This window comes from Thunnus albacares, chromosome 22 (genome assembly GCF_914725855.1).
Source record: "Thunnus albacares chromosome 22, fThuAlb1.1, whole genome shotgun sequence".
NCBI lineage: Eukaryota > Metazoa > Chordata > Actinopteri > Scombriformes > Scombridae > Thunnus > Thunnus albacares.
The window spans coordinates 24,315,795-24,336,458 of NC_058127.1; the positions used below are offsets into that span (position 1 = coordinate 24,315,795).

Consider the following 20,664-nt stretch of genomic DNA (forward strand, 5'->3'; position numbering starts at 1 on the left):
AGAGTTCTTGAAACCCAGCCCGTTTTCACACCTATGCACATCTGGCCAGTTGCTGCAGAAAGTGGAGGTATAGACTATAGGAGTGTTGGTTTTGAATAGCTCTAATCACTGTTCAGACACAGCTGGTATTGTTCTAAACAGCTCTTTTCTGGAGGGGATGGTCTTGGAGACTTTGTTCTCATCACTTAATAGCTTAAGGTACAAAATCCCAATGATAATAATCAATAATGGCAGTGAAAGTTACCCATAATTATGTTTGATCTTTGTTTTTTCCAGTTTGGGTGTGTGTGTTGTTGTAAGTGTTAAGTGCATGTTTGACCATGACCAGGGTCCACCCTATTGTGTTACGTCACAGGCAGGCTGGGTGATGGAGTCACTGACACCCTTAAGGCCAAAACTAATAAACACTCTACATCCAGAGCTTTGAGGAAGAAACAGAGAGAGGAATTGAGTGTGTGTGTGTGTGTGTGTGTGTGTGTGTGTGTGTGTGTGTGTGTGTGTGTGTGTGTGTGTGTGTGTGAAAGAAAGTGTTAGCTGATTGAACACACACTCTTCTCCCCTCAGACAAAGAGGAACCAAAAGCAGCAATCTGGATGCAAGTGGATGAGATCACTGACACACACAGCAGTGCCGTTAGTGCAGGTTTGAGTGATCTCCTACACATAAACACAATCACACACACATGCCCATAAACACACACACGCGTACACACCAGAGTACTGTTAGTGCAGGTCTAAATGTAGGGCAGATCCTCCACACAAACATCTGGTGCTAAGGTTGAACGTGATGGAGGCTTGGGGAGTTTGGGGAGGAGATGCATTATAATTCGTCTTAACAGGTTGCACAAAAGGTCGACAAAAGGTGGACACCATTCATCACTCAAAAACCAATAACACAATAACAAGATATAAAAGTTGATTGCAAAAAAGCATGCATTATTCATCCTTGCAAGGTCACTTCCCCATCTCCCCCTCAATCGGAATCACTTGACAACACATTTGAATAGTCTGAGAGCGTTGTTTAGGTCTTACTACAACAGTAACTCTTATGAGGGAACCTGATAACTTATTAAAACATGAGCCTGTTGCATGACAACAAATAGCCCTCTTTCACGGTGTGTTAGGAACCGCTAGAGCCTGAAAGAGGCCAGCGACGCACTGTGTTACATGCCACTGCAACTGGCAACCAGACCCCAAATTACAGCTCGGCCAGCTCGGGCTATTTCATTCCTCTATTCCCCCTCCTCTCTTTCATCTTCCCCATTGGAGAACTCCCCTCTCAGCCTCTCCACCCTGTCATGGAAAAACCACCAAAACCCTGGACCACGTGTTCGTGATTTTCTGTGCAAATGTTCAAGTGGAAGCTCATTCCGTTCCTTCTCTACCTCCTCCTTTTAATCAGGCTATTTCAAGGTCCAGTGATGCACATGTTAGAGAAATGTGTTCCTACTGTTGTATATAGGACAAAAATACTAATCCTTTTTAATGCAAAGGTTCTATAAGTGAAAAGGAGCTACTTCAATTAGGACTGTCACTCTTTATTCAAAATTGAAACTACCATTTGAACATTATAAAAAATATATTAGATCTGTAATGATCTGTTTAAATTCAACATTCTCAGTGTAGAAGTGCAACAGGCTGTGCCTTCTTCTTCAGCAGAGGGCAGTTCCTAAAATGCACTGTCTGTCTGATGCAGTAAATTAGACTATTGTTGTGATCTTTGCTAACGCAAAATGGAGAACAAAAATGGAGAACAAAAATGGAGAACAAAAAGTGCTAAACGGATCATCATGACACCAAACAATCTCAGAAGTAATGGAGAAATAGTGGATAAAGGTAGGGCCAGGGACACACTGCCTGCATGAGCAGCATGTGTGCAATGCTGAACTTCTTGCTTTTCATTTTGGCGCCCATGTTAACAGGTTAGAGCAGCCACAAAGCCTGTGTGAGCCACACATCTCACGCACATCTCACGTGCAGCTGGAGCAGTGCATGATCTAGAGATTCAGTGTCTTGCCTATTTTTTCTGCATGACATGCGCGGTTTTCAGCAAAAATAGAAATAGATAATAGAGGTGATCTGTTGATAGTTATATTGACATCATACTAGCAACATTACACCTTCCACTATAGTTTCAATGTCTATATCTGTAGAATATGTCACAGACATGAAAAAAATATGAAGTGTCACCGCTGCACGTCAGCCTGCATGGTGCATGCCAAGCCAGGGAGCCTCTCTGGTGGGGAACTCTCCTGCTCGCTTTCTGTGATATTAGTTCAAACTGAGGCTCCTGCCTGTTGTTTTACCTGCTTTCAAATTGAGATTTGATGTTGTTACTTTTTGTTTTGAGTTAGTTTGAGGTTTGTGTTTGGCTTGTTCGGGGAACTAGGTGTCGTCTGAAAGGATTTTCTTCACTTGGAGCTGTGACAGTGGGGGTTTAACTAGCGAAATAATCAATATAATCAATAAAAAATCCCTGTTCTGTGTGAGGAGTGCATGTGCCTGTCACAGAAGTAGCCCCGACCTGACCCCACCATGCCTGTCAGAAAGAAAGCCACTTTCACCACGCTTCTTAATCTTTTTCTGTTTAAACTAAATTTAAATGAAATTTATAATGAAATCATATGAAACATTCTATTATTGATGGCCATTATCAAAGTCAAACTCTATGTAGAAAGATAGTCTGGCAGTGTCAGCGCCTTGGCAGCAACACTGTCTGTATGGACACTGCACATGTGCAAGCCACAGCGGTTCAGCAATGCACACATGCTGCTCAGGTCGAGGTAGGCTGTGTGGCCCAGGCCTAAAGTTGTTTCCTGACTTGTAAAACACAACTGCCCTACAGTAACATTAACTTATCTCTCAAGTGAGGCAGCATAGGCACTGCAAATGAACAAGACAATGTCAATTCTAAGACATAGTTCAGGGTTAGGCAATGTGTGTAGCATTTGGAGTGATTTGAAAAAATTCCATTAGTTAAAGTTTGTTCGAACTTTTCCTGCATCTGCTTCTTTGGTTCTATTAGTTATGATAATATTGTACTCACTAATGTAACTGATCAGATCTTGGAATGCTGTGACATCCTTAAAATATGTCCAACAGGGCAGCAAACGTGTGATCAGGTGATAAGACAGGTTATAAATACATGGCAGTTACCAATTAATTTGAGGTAACACTACGAGCATACACATAATGCCGCTAATAATCCCTCATTGCACAATGGAACTTTGAAGAACACAGCTACAGCAACTAGGGTAGGTCAAATTTGAACAAAGGAAAGAAGTCAGGCTGTACGCTGTGGTGGATGCTGGGCAATAATTTTATTGTTTGTCTTATCTTTCTCTTTAAAATTAATATAACTAACCTGGGGAGTTAGTTTTCAACCAGTTTCTTCCCTTCTGGACTTACTTTTAGCAATGTCACTGTATTGCGAGTTTTCAGCACTTATTTTGGTGAGTACAATGTCATCATAACTGATAAGAGAAAACGGCTCTTGGCTTTTAAGATACGAAAATAAAACCCAAGTTGTTATAAACTGTAGTTTCCCTTTAAACTGTGTCAGGGTGTATCTTTAATGACTCTTATCTGTTGTAAAAAATATGCCGGTGATAACATCTGCAGATGGTCAATATACCACATGTATGCAGTTTGGGTAATGATGCTGCAGAGTCTCCAAGATTTATGCTGACCAATCCCTCTTTCTTATCTCCTTGGCTTGCAGCTAAAACATTTCAATATTTGTCAGTGCCTTGGTCAAGGGAGTTGTTTCTAAGGAATGCATTTACTGATAATAGTTTGACATGACTTGACATTATGTGTTTCTGTCAAAAAACAACTGATTTTAACAATGATTGTCATCACTCTGCCAACAAACCTCAATGTGCCTTTTCATCAGTCATCAAAAAAAACAACAACTGCATTCTCCTTTAGATTCACATCAAGGACACAAGAAGATAAACACCAAAGGGATACAGTTGGCCACATGATAATGAACAAGGAATCATTCAGGAAAAACAACAGGGTAAATTATAGGTCAAAGGCAGGCAAACAATTGGGTCAACAATCTGAACAGACAAGCACAAAAACGAAAAAATCATGAATCAACCTAAACCTTCCCCTATAAAGCCAGGGTTAAACTCAGATCTACATCAAGTTAAACCATGCACGACAACAACCACGTCCACAGACACAGGTGAACAGGGCAAGCAGAATGAGAAAACTGAGTGGTCCTACAAATGTACCTTGATGCACACCATGAAACCCGACAACACCACGATACCGGACAACAACATCACAAAACCTGCTAACCATTCCACTAGGGGACAGGGGGACACAAAGAAGAGAAAAACTACTGAGGTTTTACCGTTAGGAGGAGGTAAACTGAGATGCAGGGATGTCCTAGGTTTAGGGTCAGGTAGGGGGTCCTGTTTGAACCCTGAAGGGCAAAAGGGAGGTGGTTGGATAAGCCTTTCTGTATGGGTTACAACGTGCAAGGGGAATGTGTACAATACTGGTTTGTGATGTTGATTTCGGGGACGTGTGGTATCGTGAATAGCATTAACAGTTTCATGGCTTTAGTTCAAGAATTAAATAAAATAAACCTTCATGTGTGATCAAACAGTGGTTAGAGCAGATTGACCCAAATGCAGTGCACACCAGGTCAGATGTTCTGTTTCCCATTATGACTCATGGGTCTATGGTGAACCGAGAGACTCAAAGACCCAGAGTGAGCGTTTCCATCACATGGTTAATTTGGTGCTTAACCACAGCCCATGCCAAGTGAAGTCAGGACCATTTCATGGCCGAATCACAGCACTCCATTCTTTAGGACCTTTGATCACAGTCAAATACAGAGCGGACCGGCAATGTGCTGCTTTGGTAAAATCAAGAGTTTCATGTTTTTGATTCTAAATTCAACGGTTACATGTTTCCTCTCTGCTTGGGGAACACCTGTAATTTTGTGCCAAAATTGAGCACTACACAAATATCCTTTCAAATATCAGTTTTCTTTTTAATGGCTTGACAGCAGCAATGATACCAGCAAATGGTCCATTGTCTGTATTGGACCAGGTCTTAGTCTCAATCTCGGCATGCTTTGATACCTCTGAAGTAAGGGATGAAGTTGTGCTGCTGCAGCATGGCCAGGGTGGTGGGGTTGAGGTGTAAAGACAAGCCTCCACTGCCACTTGCTGGTGTGGGTGAGTACTTGCCACCACCTCCACCAACACCACTCCCTTCAGCCCCTCCAGAATAGTGCATAGGGAGGGAGGATGAGTCCCTGGCCCAGCTGGAGGGGGACTTACTGCCACCCATGACGGTTGGGGGCAAAGGAAGAGAACTGGAGTCACGGCCCTGGCTGCTGTATCTACTGCCAAGGGATACCTCTGGCCCTGAATGTCCAATCAGATCACAGGAAACATGTTGTGTCACATGTTGAGCCATGGATAAAATTATAAATGTATTAACTTCGTTTATAGTTCTTTTTTTTGTGCAGGAACAGTACATTTGTGGTGCTGAAGTATTTATCAGTTTACGAAAGTTCAACAGCACATTCTGAAGCCTTAAATATTGATCTTAAAGATTAACTGTAAATTTCAGAAAATTTCACGTTTACACAATTACACATTTTTATGTTATGAAGCAAGCCCTGTCAACCTATTCAAAAAGTAATATGGAAGACTGAGGAGTGACACTGAAATAATTATTACGAATTAGGGCCTGTATTTATCAAGCGTCTCAGAGTAGGAAATCAGTCATAAGTGACTGAAAATTGTGTATACAGATATTTTTTATCTACTTGTGGGGTAAAAAAGCAACTTTCTTAACTTTAGAAATTACTTTTATCTTTTCTTGAGAGATAGGAGAAATTATGGTACAGGTAACTTTACGCCTTTGCAACAGTGGTGATTTGGGTCTACCAATTTCTGCAGTGATCAGTCAATCTTTTGTCGATCAGTACTTTAAATAATGCGCAGATTGGTTAATTTCCCCACCGCTCAGCATTACATTATGGAAAGATAAGCTGCATTCATGCAAATCACTGTCATCAACTTATTTATTTTGCTTTGCCATAGGCAGGACTATAATATTTGAGAGATATGATCATACCTAATACATGTATGTATTTAAGACTGGTTGACTTTACAAAAAATACCAAATGTTCCCCCACCTGTAGGGCACATATGTAAATAGGGGGTGTAGTTGAAGATTTCTTTAGCCCATCGAGGGTTTGAACCTTGCTGAGAATGCCACAGTGCACAATATATCAAAGAGGTATTATAAAATGCATTAAATATATAGTATGTACATGTATTCAATTTGTCATAATATTTTTACATATATAATCTAGATAACTAACCCTGATTATTTGCCTACACATAAAAGCAGTGCTATTTTCTGCATTTCAAATTGTTCCACTGTTTAATACTCCCCAACTGTTAGGAAAATATGTTATTTATGTCATGCCAATTTCTACATTGTGTCATAACACAGCAGTGTCACACTATCTCCCAGTAGTCATTCTTCTCCTTTCTGAAAGTCAGTGTACAAAGCTTTCTGAATAATTTTCAAGTCCTTTTCTGAGTATCCGTAGTGTTAGTAGTCCTTGGTCAGCACAATTCCTATAGGAGGGATTCTTAGATGCTTGATAAATGCTGGCCCAAAAAAGGAAAATACATCATTTCTACTTTGAGCAATGATACTATAGGTAAATATGTACAGTTCTCAAACATTGTATCATACAGGAATGAATGGCTGGTGTCAGGGGAAAAGTTTATCAGGATGTAAAAATAGCAGACTTTTACTTAGCTGGACAGCCATGCAGTTTTTTTCCAATCATCCAATGGGTTTTGACAGTGTAATATAAGGGTTGCAGAATTTAATCAAGCCGTAGAGCATGTAATTTAATTTCTGGTTTTGGGTATGGTCACCAGCAGGAAATCTTCTCAAAATACAGGGAGTGAGGAATCATTTGTGATGTTTGTAGCAGATGTTTTCCCCTAAATACAGTAAGCAAGTGTTTTTTTCCCACCATCTTGTTCCCTATCATTCACTAAGAGGTAAGTGGAAAGAGTATGAATGTGATCTCACATGATTCGTGGGAAATGTAATCCTTCAAATTTTATTTAAACTTTAATAGAATTTTTCTCGTGACAACAGCCATATATGGATTGTGGGGTGTGTGTCACATGCGAATGAGGATGATACCTGCTCGGCTGTAATTCTGGGGGGAACGGGACGGGGTGTAACGTCCGTAGCCCCCCAGAGAGCTGTTGGAGCTGGGGCTGGAAGGCCTCCGCTGACGGGGTGACTTCTCCCCATCGCCCTGGACACACGATTAAAATACAAAAAAAGTACATTCTGGTTATAAACATTACTGCAGATTTACTCCTTAATCACAGTCATGCAGGAATGCGGGAAAGAGTCCATCTCTGATATGTTCCTAATGAGCTGGATCAATCATGTTGCAGAAGGCATACAAAGAATCTAGGAAAACGTGTGGCTAACGTCAAGATAACACAGATGTCAGGGGAAATACTCATACTGTTATGTCTAAGAGCTTGATTCACAACATGAATCAACAAATGGAAAAAATAGGTCTTTGAAGTCAGAAATGGATTTTAATACATGTGCCAAACAAAAATAGAGGCACAGAAATGTGATTAGATATACATGTTCCAAATGTTGCTTGGTATACAACATTGAAGTTTTTTCTTTCTGCAAAAAATGTGGCACAAAGTTATTATTATTATACTACTATTATTATTCTTGTACACTACTACTTGTGAATCAGAGACATCAAGTTGAATATCTTTGTTTGGATTCAATACAAGTGTATGATTTATTTGTTTGAGGCATAGTATTAATGGGAACGTTTTTGCATAGTGCGTCTTTGCTACGAATAGAATTTATACAAAAAAACACTAGTTGAGGCATGATAATGGTGAAATTTAAAGGATAATTCACTTTTATTACTATTTGGGTCTTAATTGCAGAGATCTGGGTATGCAACTAGACTTATATTCAGACTGAATTGCCATTTTGTTTCAAATCATTAATTCAACTTCTCATCACATTCATGTTTCTGGTTGGGAAGGGGGTAATTTATTTTTGTTTTGCCTTAACCAATTAGTAGTGATTGATGTCTCCATCTCAGTGAGCCATTTTTAGTCAACACTGCTAGGAGCAGGAGCAATTGTTACTACCACTACCACCAGCAGCTTGACAGGGTTTTCTGACAATCAAAGAAACATACCAGTTTAAGAGTTGTTATTTCTATAGGTCTTCCAACAACCTGACCAGCTGCGCCCATCACATCCATGCTTGTCTTTATTTTTGTGGCCATTTTCACATATGAATTTGGCATCCATGTAGGAAGATGGTGTCCCCATTTTTAATGCCTACAAAGCTCTGATTAGTCAATTGCTCCTCCAGCTGGTGCATATATCAATGGGCACAACATTAAACCTTTTTGAATTAAAGAAAAGCAAAGAGGTGGGCGGTAATTCTGAGATCTGAACCAGACTGCGATGACGTCACTAAAAACTAGTTTGTTGGGACATGAAACATGAGCAGTCTGACTATCATACAGGTACATACAATCCCTCAGTCAAATTTATTTAACCCAAATTGTAATAAACTGGAATTATCTTTTAAGAATATGAACATATCAGCTGCTTTAATAGTCTATATGGACCACTAAAACACATATCAAAGTTCTCATTTTCCCTAAAAAAGCCTTAAAGATCTCAACTGAAGTCTTTTTAAGTATACAACTCCTTTGTGCTCACACACACACACACACACACACACACACACAGGAAGCATGTTAAACTGATGAAGGTAAATGACACCCACAATGAGACATAGTGCATTATATTACCTCAGTAGGAGTAGGAGAAAGCAGCTGGGGGGACTGCAAATGAAGAGGGGGAGAAAGCCAATGATTAGGACGAACTCATATGTGAGGTAATATGAGTTAAGCATCCAGCCATGAGAGTGATCACTCAATGTCAGTGAGTAATAACGTCCACTGTTAGGACGTTCCTGATGGATGGAAGAACTGAATGAACTGGGTCCAAAGTATACGTTTTAATTTACATGCTCAGGGCTATGAGACTGTGACTGCACTGCAAAGGAATGGGGATGTGTTTGTGAAAGAAAAGCGAGCACTGACAAATGACTGTTACTGATGTCATTGACTGAGGGAGGGTGATGGAGGGATAGCAAGGTGAAAAATGATAAAAACTGACTCAAAACACAAAAGGTAGATTACTTAAGAAAATCAGTTCGGTTGTTTAAATTGTTTGGGATAGAAAAGCAATACATTTTTAAAAAAAAAAACTCTATTTAAATGAAAGCATCAAATCAGTTTTTTAAATTTGTTGTTATCATCATATACGTATATTTTAATTGGTATAGTTTGTGTACAGCTTTCTAATATGGCACCCTTTATACGCTGAAGTACTTGAGTACTTAGATGCTATCTTCAATTAGAAACTAGTGAGAAGAAAAGAGTTAGGAAAGAGGGCAGAAAGACAAAGTAAAGAGCTGTGGGAGGCTGCTCTACCTCTCCATAGTGCCTCTCCTCAGATGGGTAGCTGACGTAGGGAGAGTAGGACAGCATGTCAGGCCTGTCTATGTTATAGATGGCCTTGGTCTTTGGAAGGGCTGCCAGGTCCTTGTAGTCCAGCATCTCCTCTCCTAGTTTGGCCTGGCAGCAGGAAGAGAACATTTGTAGATCATTTACTGGTAATCCAGAGGTTTACTTGAGTTTATATGCATCAAACAAATGTTGCACTGAAGTAGAAAGATGAACTGTGTGCAGCTACTGCCTCCTAGTGGTGAGTGGAAGCGGTGTAAGCTTACGTAGATGACTCTGCTGGGAGAGCCCGAGGCGCTGGATGCTGGGACTGAAGTGATGCTCTCAGATGAAGTCCGGGTCACCTGAAACACACATGCACACATACACAATTATTGCTTAACTATACTGGTTGCTCATAGGTTGAGGGAGGCGGCAGAGAGACATATTTGGTATATTTACTGCTCATCAAGCTCATGCTTTGTGTGAACAGCCCAGAATTCAATTAAACCTGCCTTGTTCTGTTCTTTTAAACAACCCCATTCACTTTTCATCAGTGTTGCATGTCTTGCAGTTTTGTTAGTGAAACAATTTTTATTCATAAATTATTCCCTTTATTCTATTTCCATTAATGGATTAATCTGTAAAATGCTACAAAATAGTGAATAGCTAGTGTTTCAGCTGTTAGCAATTTAAGCTGCTAGCAGCTCCTACACTCTCAGTGTTGTGGAGGGAATGTAACTGACTTAACTGTCAAAAGCAACAGATAGCCCCATCAGTCACTAGCACTATACATTGCTATAGTTCAAACCTACACTGAACAGTAATATGCTTAAAACTGCCTATTAGGCTGTTGAAATTGAAGTGGTGTAACAGTATTTTTGGTGCCCCATCCACATCCGCCTTCACTGTTGTACATAAAACACTCTACATCTCCTGCTTCACTGTAAAGTCTATTCTCAGTGTTTGTGCACTGGAAGCTTCAAGTTTCCACATCACACTTGTGTAAGTTGTATACTGGACCAAGATTGGCTCCAAATTAGTTGTGATGTCACAAATGCTCATTAGCCCACCCCTTAAAAACCAGATTTTCAATGGGCACAGAGAAACTTTCCACTTTCAGCAGATAAATGTGAAAACAGCATTCTAGTGTCAAACTTTGCACACACATTCTGCAGAGTAAAGCCCAAACATCCAACTGTAGGAAGAAGAAAAACACATTTCTGAGTGGCGGGGGACTTTAAACCTTAACTAATTATGACTTTACATCATTTTTGGAACTTTTTAGTCAGCACAAGCAAAAACACATTTTAATTTATTTATGTTCAACCAGACATAAATACTGCATTACACACACAAAGTACAGTGGCTTTATTAGTGAAGCTGTGTTGAGCGTGGGCAATCAGCACCAATCAGTTATTGTTGTTAAAGCGCACAAGTTGAAGACAGAAAGTGGACTTTCCCCTTCATAACAAGTTAAATAGTAAACAAAAGATAATACTATTGCTTAATCTTGAAACATCTCAGATTTGTCCCCTGTCTGTTCAAATTGTGAGTGTCACTTTCTGTAAATACAGATGATATATTCTGCAGATGCAGGTACTGAGACACATAAGCCATCTCTACTCGCTCATTAAACCATCCCTGTACATGCACAGACTGATAATCAGCATATTACAGCATCATCAGTCACTGACCAATCAAATCTGTCAGTTCTGCATCACATGAGAAGTGTTCAGTATTGTATGTGTGTTTTTACAGTACATGGCTGCTGCTCAACATGAAGCAAATACATTAAGGTGTCAAACGTTATGATCAACCCATGCAGCAGATGACTGTGGAGGGGCTGAGTGGGGTTTGGGTGGGTGCAGGGACGTACAGGAGCACCAACCTCTTGCTCAGGGATGTCATTGATCTGTATCCGGACCTGCTTCTGGGAAGGAGAGGGGTTATGATGAGGAATGAAAATGGGGATGGAGGAAGGGCAGGGCTGCTGATTCAATGGTAAAACAATGGTATTTTGTCCCTAACTGTCAATTAAATCCCTCCTCCTCATTATGAATGGTCAGTGGCACCTTCCTTGTATTTACTGAGTAGTCTGGAAAACCCTTCTAAAGAGTTGAACTGTTGAGAGTTAATACAACTAATAAGGTGACTTTTTTGCTCACTTGTAGAGCAATCAGTATGTTTACTACAGAGGACAGCTTGCAATACTGGTCTATAACTAATGTTAGATATTGTGCAGAATCCTGAAAACTAAGAGAGAGAAGTGTATGTATGGGTCAGATACAATAAAAGTAGTCAAAAGATTTCCGAGCAAGGCCTTCAAAACAGTAGCTTAGGTTGAAGGGGAAAAGAAGTATTGGAAAACCTAAACTTTTTGTTTGGCTCAATCTTATAATCTCGTTTATCTAGAAATACATTTTTAAAAACTTCTGGCAGTGGAGTGAAATCATTTGAAAAGTAAAATAAGTGAAACATCACAGGTTTAGGAAATTCTTTCCCTGAAATTAAAGCTACATTTGGTTTTTTTTTATTACTATTATTATTATTTTGGCCACTTGGGGGCAGTGGAGCAAGATGAAAACAAAACATTAATGGCACCCTGTGGAGTTTTCTTGTAAACAAACAGTCTCTACTACTAACAGTGTTACCTGCCAAAATGCCTTGAGGTTGAATGAAGATTTTTTCTTAAAAGTTTGAAAGCTACATTGTTTACATCCATGTTTGCTAGCTTGCTGGAGGTCAGAAACTCCACAGATAATCTCTATATGATCACCTTATAAAGTTGCTGTTAACATTGTTGCTAACATGTTTTACACTAGCAATCATTGCTAGTGAGTATATAGAAATGCATTCTGCAACTTAATAACTTCAAGCTTTTCTTTAGTCTCCCAGAGTATAATTATATAGGATATACATGGGATCCATTCTCATACACATAAAGAGATTTTAGACAAAATAGCAGGCATTGACCGTTTGCTGCTTTCTCATCCAAGTTAGAACACAAAAAAGTCAAAGTGGTCTAGCACAGCAGTTCTCCAATGTAGTTGTAAGGACTCCTGAGGGATATTAAGCGGTTTCAGGGTTTATTAGGCAGGTCAAAAACAAAATGAGGAATAAGTGAACTAATTCAACTGCTCTTATCTCCCTAAAATGCACTTCTATAATTGAAAACCCCACAACATCTGAAATCAGCACATATGACATGTACGTATACATTTTAAGAAATGCGGCTCTGTGGTCTAAAAGTTCTATTTTAGTTGTATCTGGGGATTTGTGACATGACAGCATGAAGAGTCTGATCTCTTTCCTCAAGTATAGAGTCGTGGTTTGACAATCTTTTCCACCCACCTTACTCTTCTCCTCCTGCTTGGCTGCTTGTCTGCATGGAGGGTGCCAGATAGAAGATCCTGAAGAGACAGAGAGAGACAGGAACTGTCAGAAATCAGATGCAGCCATGCATTATGACTTTTGATGTACTCTGTACTTTCCCACTGTAATAATTTACTTACAAATATGATTATTTTTGTAAAATATGCCCACCTTTCATGTATTAGCTTGCATATTCTGTTTTTCCTGATTTTACCCTATTAGCTGATTATTTTCCGGGAGCAGGAACTCACTAACAAAATTTTCATCTTATCCTTTTAAGGAAATGACATCTATGCAAGACGAAGCTAGAGACCCCAATATGACTCTTCTACTTTGGTTTCTGGTTTCAGAATTCTACTTCCATTATTAAATCAATATTCCTTTCAGTAACAAACACGTGGCAGCTCAATAGGAGTTAAGACAAATCAAGCTCTTACGGCAAAGCACCAGCTGCTACTTTATTTTAGTGCCACAGCAGATATACTGATATAGCTGATATACTGTTGTAGGTGAATGAGAAGAAAGAGAGGCTGAAGACAGATTGGAATAAGAGAGTGAAGAGAAAAAAAACGTGTCATCACCTGATTTTTTCTGTGGTGCTCCTTATGATCTAAGAATAGACAGTCATGCGTTTTTGAATCCTCTGTGGTTAGGCAGCAATAGCAACAGTACCTGCCCTGAAGTTTGGAGCTACAATAAAAGAAGTCTTTGAAGGACCTGCAGACAACCTTAGTGGGATCCAAAACTTTACCTTGCAGATACATTTCTTCTCCCTCTGCAAACATCTGCTCACAGCGGACACAGCGGGCACATGTGGGGTGGTAATGCTTCTCTCCAGCCTGTTACATATAAAACAAGAAGAGGTTTTAATAATGTGGCAGTCATTGTTGTGTTTGGTCTCTTCTGGATATTGTTACAGGGGTGCTTAAGCAATTTAGTATTGTAATTCAATAATGTTGGACTTGCAAAAAACATTTTTAAAAAAGGAATGGTCAGAATTGAAGCAGCAGTAGTTTGGGTCCAGCTCCAAAAACACCAGATCCTACATTACCCATTATGCAACTCAGTAGCTTGTCAGTTTGGTTATTTTCTCAGACATGACAGAGCTCATCCTGAGCCACAGAAGACATACTGTACAACTGTTTTTACAGGCTGAACAGTGTCTCCATGACTACTAAACAGTCTTTAATGTGTAAAATCAGGCGAGACAAAGTAACCCCAGTCTTCTTCTTAATAATCAGCTATAGAATGCACATGAGTATAGTGCTCATGCATAGTTCTGATAATGATGATAAACCAATGCAGCTCAGGAAAAACGGCAAAAAAACCCACTCACAACTGAACAAGAAAAGACTAGTTGTGGATTTCACAGCTGAGTACTTGACATATTTAAGGAATACAAATATGCCTAAGTGCTTTGTCTCATCTCAGTGCAGGATGATCTGGAAAAACACTGTCCCACCAACCCTGCAACCACAAACTGATTCAAAGATATTAGTGTTTGTGTGTGTGCATCCAAGAGGTTTCTCTCTGCATGTCTGAAAGCTCACTTTATTAGCAAATTCATGAATAGTCGATTCAAAATGCTGATGCAGTATGAATAGCTAGTCCCTGGAGTGTTGCTGACCTTATTGTAATTCGGAATTCAATTAGCATCGCTTAATTAAGGTGCCACAAGCTACAAATGACCAAAGAAAAGGGTGTGTTGTATGAGTTGACCACAAGGTGGAGCCTTTGTGTTGCGCAATAGGCATTGCAGTAGCGTTCAGTGCAGAGAAGGATGCAAAGGCAACATACAATCATCTTGACTCATCTACGACTTACATAATGAACTCAAAATACAAGGTACATAACAATTAGTTGTTAATTTTGGCTTCAATGGTGAAATCGCCCTCTCCACTCAACTCAAATTGTCCAAAACATTCAAAAAATGATCCAATAAACCTAAACAATAGTAAGCACTGGCTGACCATTTATCATGACCTGTGAGTTTAGCATGGAGTTACTATTATGTGGCTTGATGTTTAGAGGTTAATGGGGGTGATATGTTATCTCCAGAGCTTGAAGAGGAATCCACAAGGCAGTGTGAGTCTTCAAGGCGAGGATGTATGTGTCTGTGATACTTAAATCTTTAAAGCCATAGTGTACAATGCCTCTGGGTGAAACCACAGGCACCAGGGATCTAGAGGTCCTCACCGGTCCACCCTGTTCTCAGGTCTCGGTTACTAGTAATCGAGTCGAGTTAGGTCCAAAATACTGCTGCCAATGTTGGTGAAGACTCAAAAATGCATTTTTTCATTTGGGTCAGTTTGGATTGGATTAGCTTAGCACCTAACTGTTCTCAGGTCCCTTTTGGACTGGGGCTCTTTTTTTGAAAAATGCATTAATGCATGCTGGGTTCGTGTAGATTTCATGGGTCCATCATGTATCTATCCAAAATTTTGGATGAATGACGACCTCCAAGGGCACCTCAACAGTGTCTAAGCTAACTTAAGCTAGTTTGTCTCAAACCTTTTCTCCAAAAAACAAAACTAAATTATGACTGTTTATTCAGTCTATTATGTAATCCAAAGACCATCCTATTTGTACAGCCATTATTCAATATCAGTGAGTTTTTCTGTCTTGTTTTGTGTTATGACAACACAAAACTCTACTGGAACCAAGCAGAATTATCTCACTCTGTTGGCAGATTTTCTTGTTTTAAAACATATGATTTATGGACTCACCAATGAACCAAATCACTTAAGATGGATTCCTTTGCAATGAGACCTTTTCTCTTCTTGTAAAACAGTCATCTAATTCTGTTGATCTCGGCCTCCCAAAGGAATCCCATATTGCTTAAACAGCGGACTGATTGCTTACAAATCCTCTGAGGTCCCGCCACTTTGCTGCATCATCTCAATATGGAACAATACCAGAAAACAGGACGTCGACACCCTATTTCTTGGATAACACCCTGCTTAATTCTTATCTGGAACACATAGACAGCAGGTGGAGAGAGGAAGCAACCTGACATGTACCGACTAAAAACGAGCATGTGGACTCCATCCAGGTACAACTGGGAGAAAAATAGAGGTCAGGTGCTTGAGTACTGGCAGCATCTTGTGGACGCCATGCCAAAAGTTCATATTTGAACTGAATTGAGACAGATAAATAGACAGAGACTGAGAGAAAAGAGGAAGTTGACTTAGAAACATTGAGGCCCAGAGATAAAAGCCCGGAACTGGATTGAAATTCAAACATGGAAAGTATGAGGAGGCCGGAAAGGAGATAGCCCTGCAATCAAATCCCTCCTTTGTCAGAATCTGAAGCAGCAAGAGGGGAAAATTATCATATTCAATGTCCTGCAGGGCTGATAAGTCAAGGAAGAGGAGGGGTTGAGGATATTAGAGGGGGAATGAACTTGAAAGCTAATGACTGGATGTTTTACTTTGGAATGGGGCTGTAGCTGGGGAGCCAGGATTGAGGTTTGTGGCTGAGGCTCCTGCCGAGTTTTAGGCTTACCCACACATCTGTGGTAGAGAGCAGGGAGAGATCATGGCAACTAAGTGGTAAAAGGGCAGCTGAGGTTACCTCTTCATTTACCCAATTACCTACAGACCATCTGCTCTCTCAAAATTATCCTCTCTCTGCCACCCTGTCCATCACCTCATCTAGCAAGTGCAGAACCCAGTCAGGCGAGGGAGGTTGTCCATTTGGAAGATTAGAATAGATTTTGGTGAGTCGGGCACGGCTACAGCACAAACACACAAACAAAATCAATGATGTGTTTCATAGTCTAGGTCAGTCTTTCATCAAGTCAAGTGTACCTACATCAAACTCTGTGTTTCAAAGTAATAATTTGTGACATTTTCCTACTCTCTGCATCACTGACTACAACACAACAGAAATTCAATCAATATCCAAGCTTCAAGCTTGAACATTCCCTGTTCTACAAACTCACACTCAAGGTCTCAGTGTACTTCAAACAAACTAGGTCGTACAATATATGAATACTTGCTTGAAAAGGCAGCCAGACGAGCATGCAGTTAATGGGTTGATTACAATGCGCACTATCTGACAGACTCTTCTTGAAGGCCGTCATGTGTTGCACTCAATTATACAAACAAAAGGTGAAGAAAGCAATTGTGCGAAGAAGGAAAAGAGAGCTTGAGAGAGTTCAAACCTTGCCTACTTTCTCACCTCCACACACCCAGCCAATCATTGCGTAAAGTGACTGTGATTGTCAGATTGTTTCATTAAGTTACAAAAATTGTCAGATGCAGTCCCCCTTTATTCCGCCATTGTGAGCAAGATTTAAACGCTGTTAGATGGTCCAACAGGGACTTTGAAGCATACTGAGGCCTTTCTCTCACACTAGAGTGAGAATGAGTGTTATACTGTATTTCTGGCTTATTTGGAGCAAACAGAAGAACAGCTTGTGGTCAGAATTATTTTCTCATGGAGAGAGCGAAGATGTCGAACTTTGTGGCTGCGCTACCTTGTGAGCTCAGTTTCAACTTTGACCTTGTTTGTCCATGGTGTAACCTGAGAGAGACTCATGATGGACAATGCCCAAACCCTTCTTGACTGCTGGATTCTTACTCATCTTCTCAGAGGTAGGCTACTTGTCAGTTTTCTTCTGTATTAAAATAAAATCATTGCTGGAGTAAACCTACACAATACCGCCCCTCTGCACTGTGCTCTTTCACCCACTGTTCCGTAAGCATACTCATATCTCTGCCTAACAGAAAATCCAGACATCAGAGCACTTACTCACACTATATGACTGACAGGTGATTACTGGGACGAGCAATGAACAGACACAGCAATGAGTACTGAGCTGCTAAGATAGAGGCAAAAACAATAAACAGTCTCAATTCGCCCTCCTCCACCACTACCAGCTCCAGTTATTGACTCGTTACATCCCCACAGAACAGACTCTTTGATCTCAACCAAATGTCATGACATTTTAAATGCTCAGCCTCTCCATTACTGTTTCAAAGTGCAGTCCAGCACAGGTAGAGTGGCTGGAAATGGCCTCTACTCCTAATACACTGAGACAACCCTGCATGGTGGCATTTGATTTAAAAATTACAAAGAATCCCAAAGAGCTGGGACTTTGTTTATTGAGCATGACAAAATCTTTCAGAGGAACTGTGCCTCAGAAAGTTTGTTTGCATGTCATATTTAATATCATACAATATCAACTCACTCTTGGTGCTGCAGCAGGAAAAGTTGAGTGGAAGTGATAGCCTAGTTAACTGTTAGCTAGCGTTTTTTTTACATATGAATTCTACAAGAAGAACTATTTAGTCTCTTGGAACATTTTATTAAAATGTCAACATCACACTAATATTATGGGTATGAAGCATTCAAATCTTGGTTTAAAATGTTCAAATCCTGTTTCTCGATAGCTCAAACCTACTTTCAACCTTTCACATTTAGTTTTATTTTATCAAGTGTGAATTTGACAGTGGTGGAATAAGTATTCTTTAGTTAGCTTTAGTTAAGTAAGAGTACCAAGTTCTGCATTCAAAATCCTACTTACAGTAAAAGTACAGAAGTACAGAAGTATTATCAGCAAAATGTTCTTTAAGTATCAAGAGTAAAAGTTGATACTGATGCATCAATGCGTAAGAAGCATTTTACTGTTGCAGCTGATCAAATCTAGAGATAACTACTTTGTACACAGTCCTTGTTTGGTCCAAAGATAAATCTGGCGGGTTGTTAGATGATTCATTTGGTAGGAAAGAAGAAAAAACAAAGTTATGCTTCACAAAACTTAGCTTTTTTGTGAACAATTTTAACCCTTTGATCTCTAAAAGTTATTTAAATGAAACCATCTCTTTGGTGGAACTCACTGACATCTGAAATGTGACAAGGGACCCCAACTAGCCAAAAAGGTTGGGAACCTATGGTATAATTTTTAACAAAAAGTTGTACCTTATTAGCTTGTCGTATGTTTTTTTAATGTAAAATCTTAGAAGTAAAAAGTAGCAGAAAATGAAAATACTCAAAGTTTAAGTACCTAAAAATGTACTTAATTACAGTACTTGATTAAATGTACTTAGTTGCTTTCCACCCCTGGAGTTTGATTTCAGGAGAGATTGTTTTACTTTTTTAGACTCTCTACTGCTCCATAGTCATATGACTCATACTTTTCAGGTAGTAAATGTGTTTCTTATTAGTATCAATTCAAAAACTCAAAACTCTGGGTAATATGGTGACAACGTTAACCTCTGCCTCAAGCAAATAAACTCCACTACTCCCTTGTCAGTACACACACATGAACATAACACACACAGACACTTTATAGGTAGAGTTCCTTTTAGTCCTGCTTGACTGACTTTAGCTCCAGACCCTGCAGGGCCAAAGAACCTAGTACACACCTGATCGCCCAACACAATGGCAAATGGAGGTGGATGATGTCATTTACACACAAACACACACACTGAGAGAAACACAGAAACATGCTCTCATTCCATTTCTTATGTTTCCGCTGCTCTCTAGACACTGGAACCTGATAGGTGTTTATGAAAGGAGAGAATGTGAGAGACCGCTATGTGATGAAAGAAACGAGAGAAAGTGAGAGAGAGGGATTGTTGTTCGTCCCTATAAAGCTGCTCTGTTGTTCCGAGGTCACGGCGGGAGCTTCCAAGACCCCCAGTCTAAAAGCTTTCTTCCTTTCCTCCTCTCCTCATCCCTCTATCCGCCCAAGGAGAGTATCCCGTGTCTGTTCCCTCCATCACCACAGAACAACAGGCTGCTTCACTACCACATTCTCCTGCACTGATTTCTACCTGCCTCTCCCATCCAGTCCTTTCCATCTCTCTCTGTCTCTTCTTACGCATTAAACTAGCAGGCTAAATTGCATGGACTGCTGCAAAACATCAGACTTATTTTAATCACAGTCACACAAATGTTTCTTGGAGGTAGGGCAGCTGTGTGAATATACTCATTGATAACACTAAACATAAAGATCCTACAGCTTTTCAGAATACATAATAGCTGAGAGGGAATACCTCAGCGGTAAATATAATTATAATAACTGCAACCAGATCTGTATGTTGTCTATGTATTATATGGTTTTACACAGCTCTTAGGTTGGCTTTGAAGGATAACGTCGGCTATATTTTTCTTATATATTTTCTGTACAAATCCCACTGAAAAGACCAAACCCTTATTCCTCTGTGTCATAGAGCTTCATTGTCATCCAAGACTAACACTAGGTGATCTGCTCCTGCTGTCACTGCCCTGCTGTCGGAAATACACACTAGCACCAAAAAAAGCACCAAATGTGGATTAAAGTAATCCCCAACAAATGTGTTATTTTTTTCTGTTTGAGTAAAGTTTGCTGAAAAACTATAGTGCACAGTCATTTTAGGAATTTACTGACACTTTTTGAAAATTCATATATTTGCAACACGTTTTAAGCATAGTTGGTTCTGTTTTTTTCGTGCAATTTGTTGAAAATAATAAAGATAAAGAAAAATGTCAGCCTTATTCTTTCAGGTGAACTTGCAGTTAAAAATAAAGAGCTATATGTGTTGTTCTTCTACCAGCTATCTCAGCTAGTGATATCATGAATCTCGTCATAATTTAACAGAGTAAGATCCATCAGACAAACAAAGATTTAACTCCATCTGCTAATATGGAAATATGTCAATGGAATCTTATTTCATTAAGTGTGAACCACTTCACCATTTTGTGTGCATAAAAATAAGACAC

General features: G+C 39.7%; 1 protein-coding gene across 17 annotated transcripts in view; it reads right to left on the bottom strand.

The window, feature by feature from the left end:
- ablim2 (actin binding LIM protein family, member 2) overlaps positions 1 to 20,664 on the bottom strand; it is a 99,960-nt gene that overhangs the window by 20,326 nt on the left and 58,970 nt on the right. For 3 of the 17 annotated variants that reach the window (XM_044342379.1, XM_044342378.1, XM_044342389.1), the window contains exons 7-14: positions 13,706 to 13,793; positions 12,934 to 12,992; positions 11,459 to 11,512; positions 9,867 to 9,944; positions 9,568 to 9,711; positions 8,881 to 8,913; positions 7,206 to 7,323; positions 5,102 to 5,389 (exon numbers count right to left, since the gene is read on the bottom strand). In XM_044342379.1, the coding sequence (XP_044198314.1) occupies positions 5,102 to 5,389; positions 7,206 to 7,323; positions 8,881 to 8,913; positions 9,568 to 9,711; positions 9,867 to 9,944; positions 11,459 to 11,512; positions 12,934 to 12,992; positions 13,706 to 13,793 (862 nt within the window). The remainder of the gene's footprint in view (positions 1 to 5,101; positions 5,390 to 7,205; positions 7,324 to 8,880; positions 8,914 to 9,567; positions 9,712 to 9,866; positions 9,945 to 11,458; positions 11,513 to 12,933; positions 12,993 to 13,705; positions 13,794 to 20,664) is intronic. The other 14 variants (XM_044342396.1, XM_044342393.1, XM_044342391.1 and 11 more) reach the window with 12 other exon arrangements.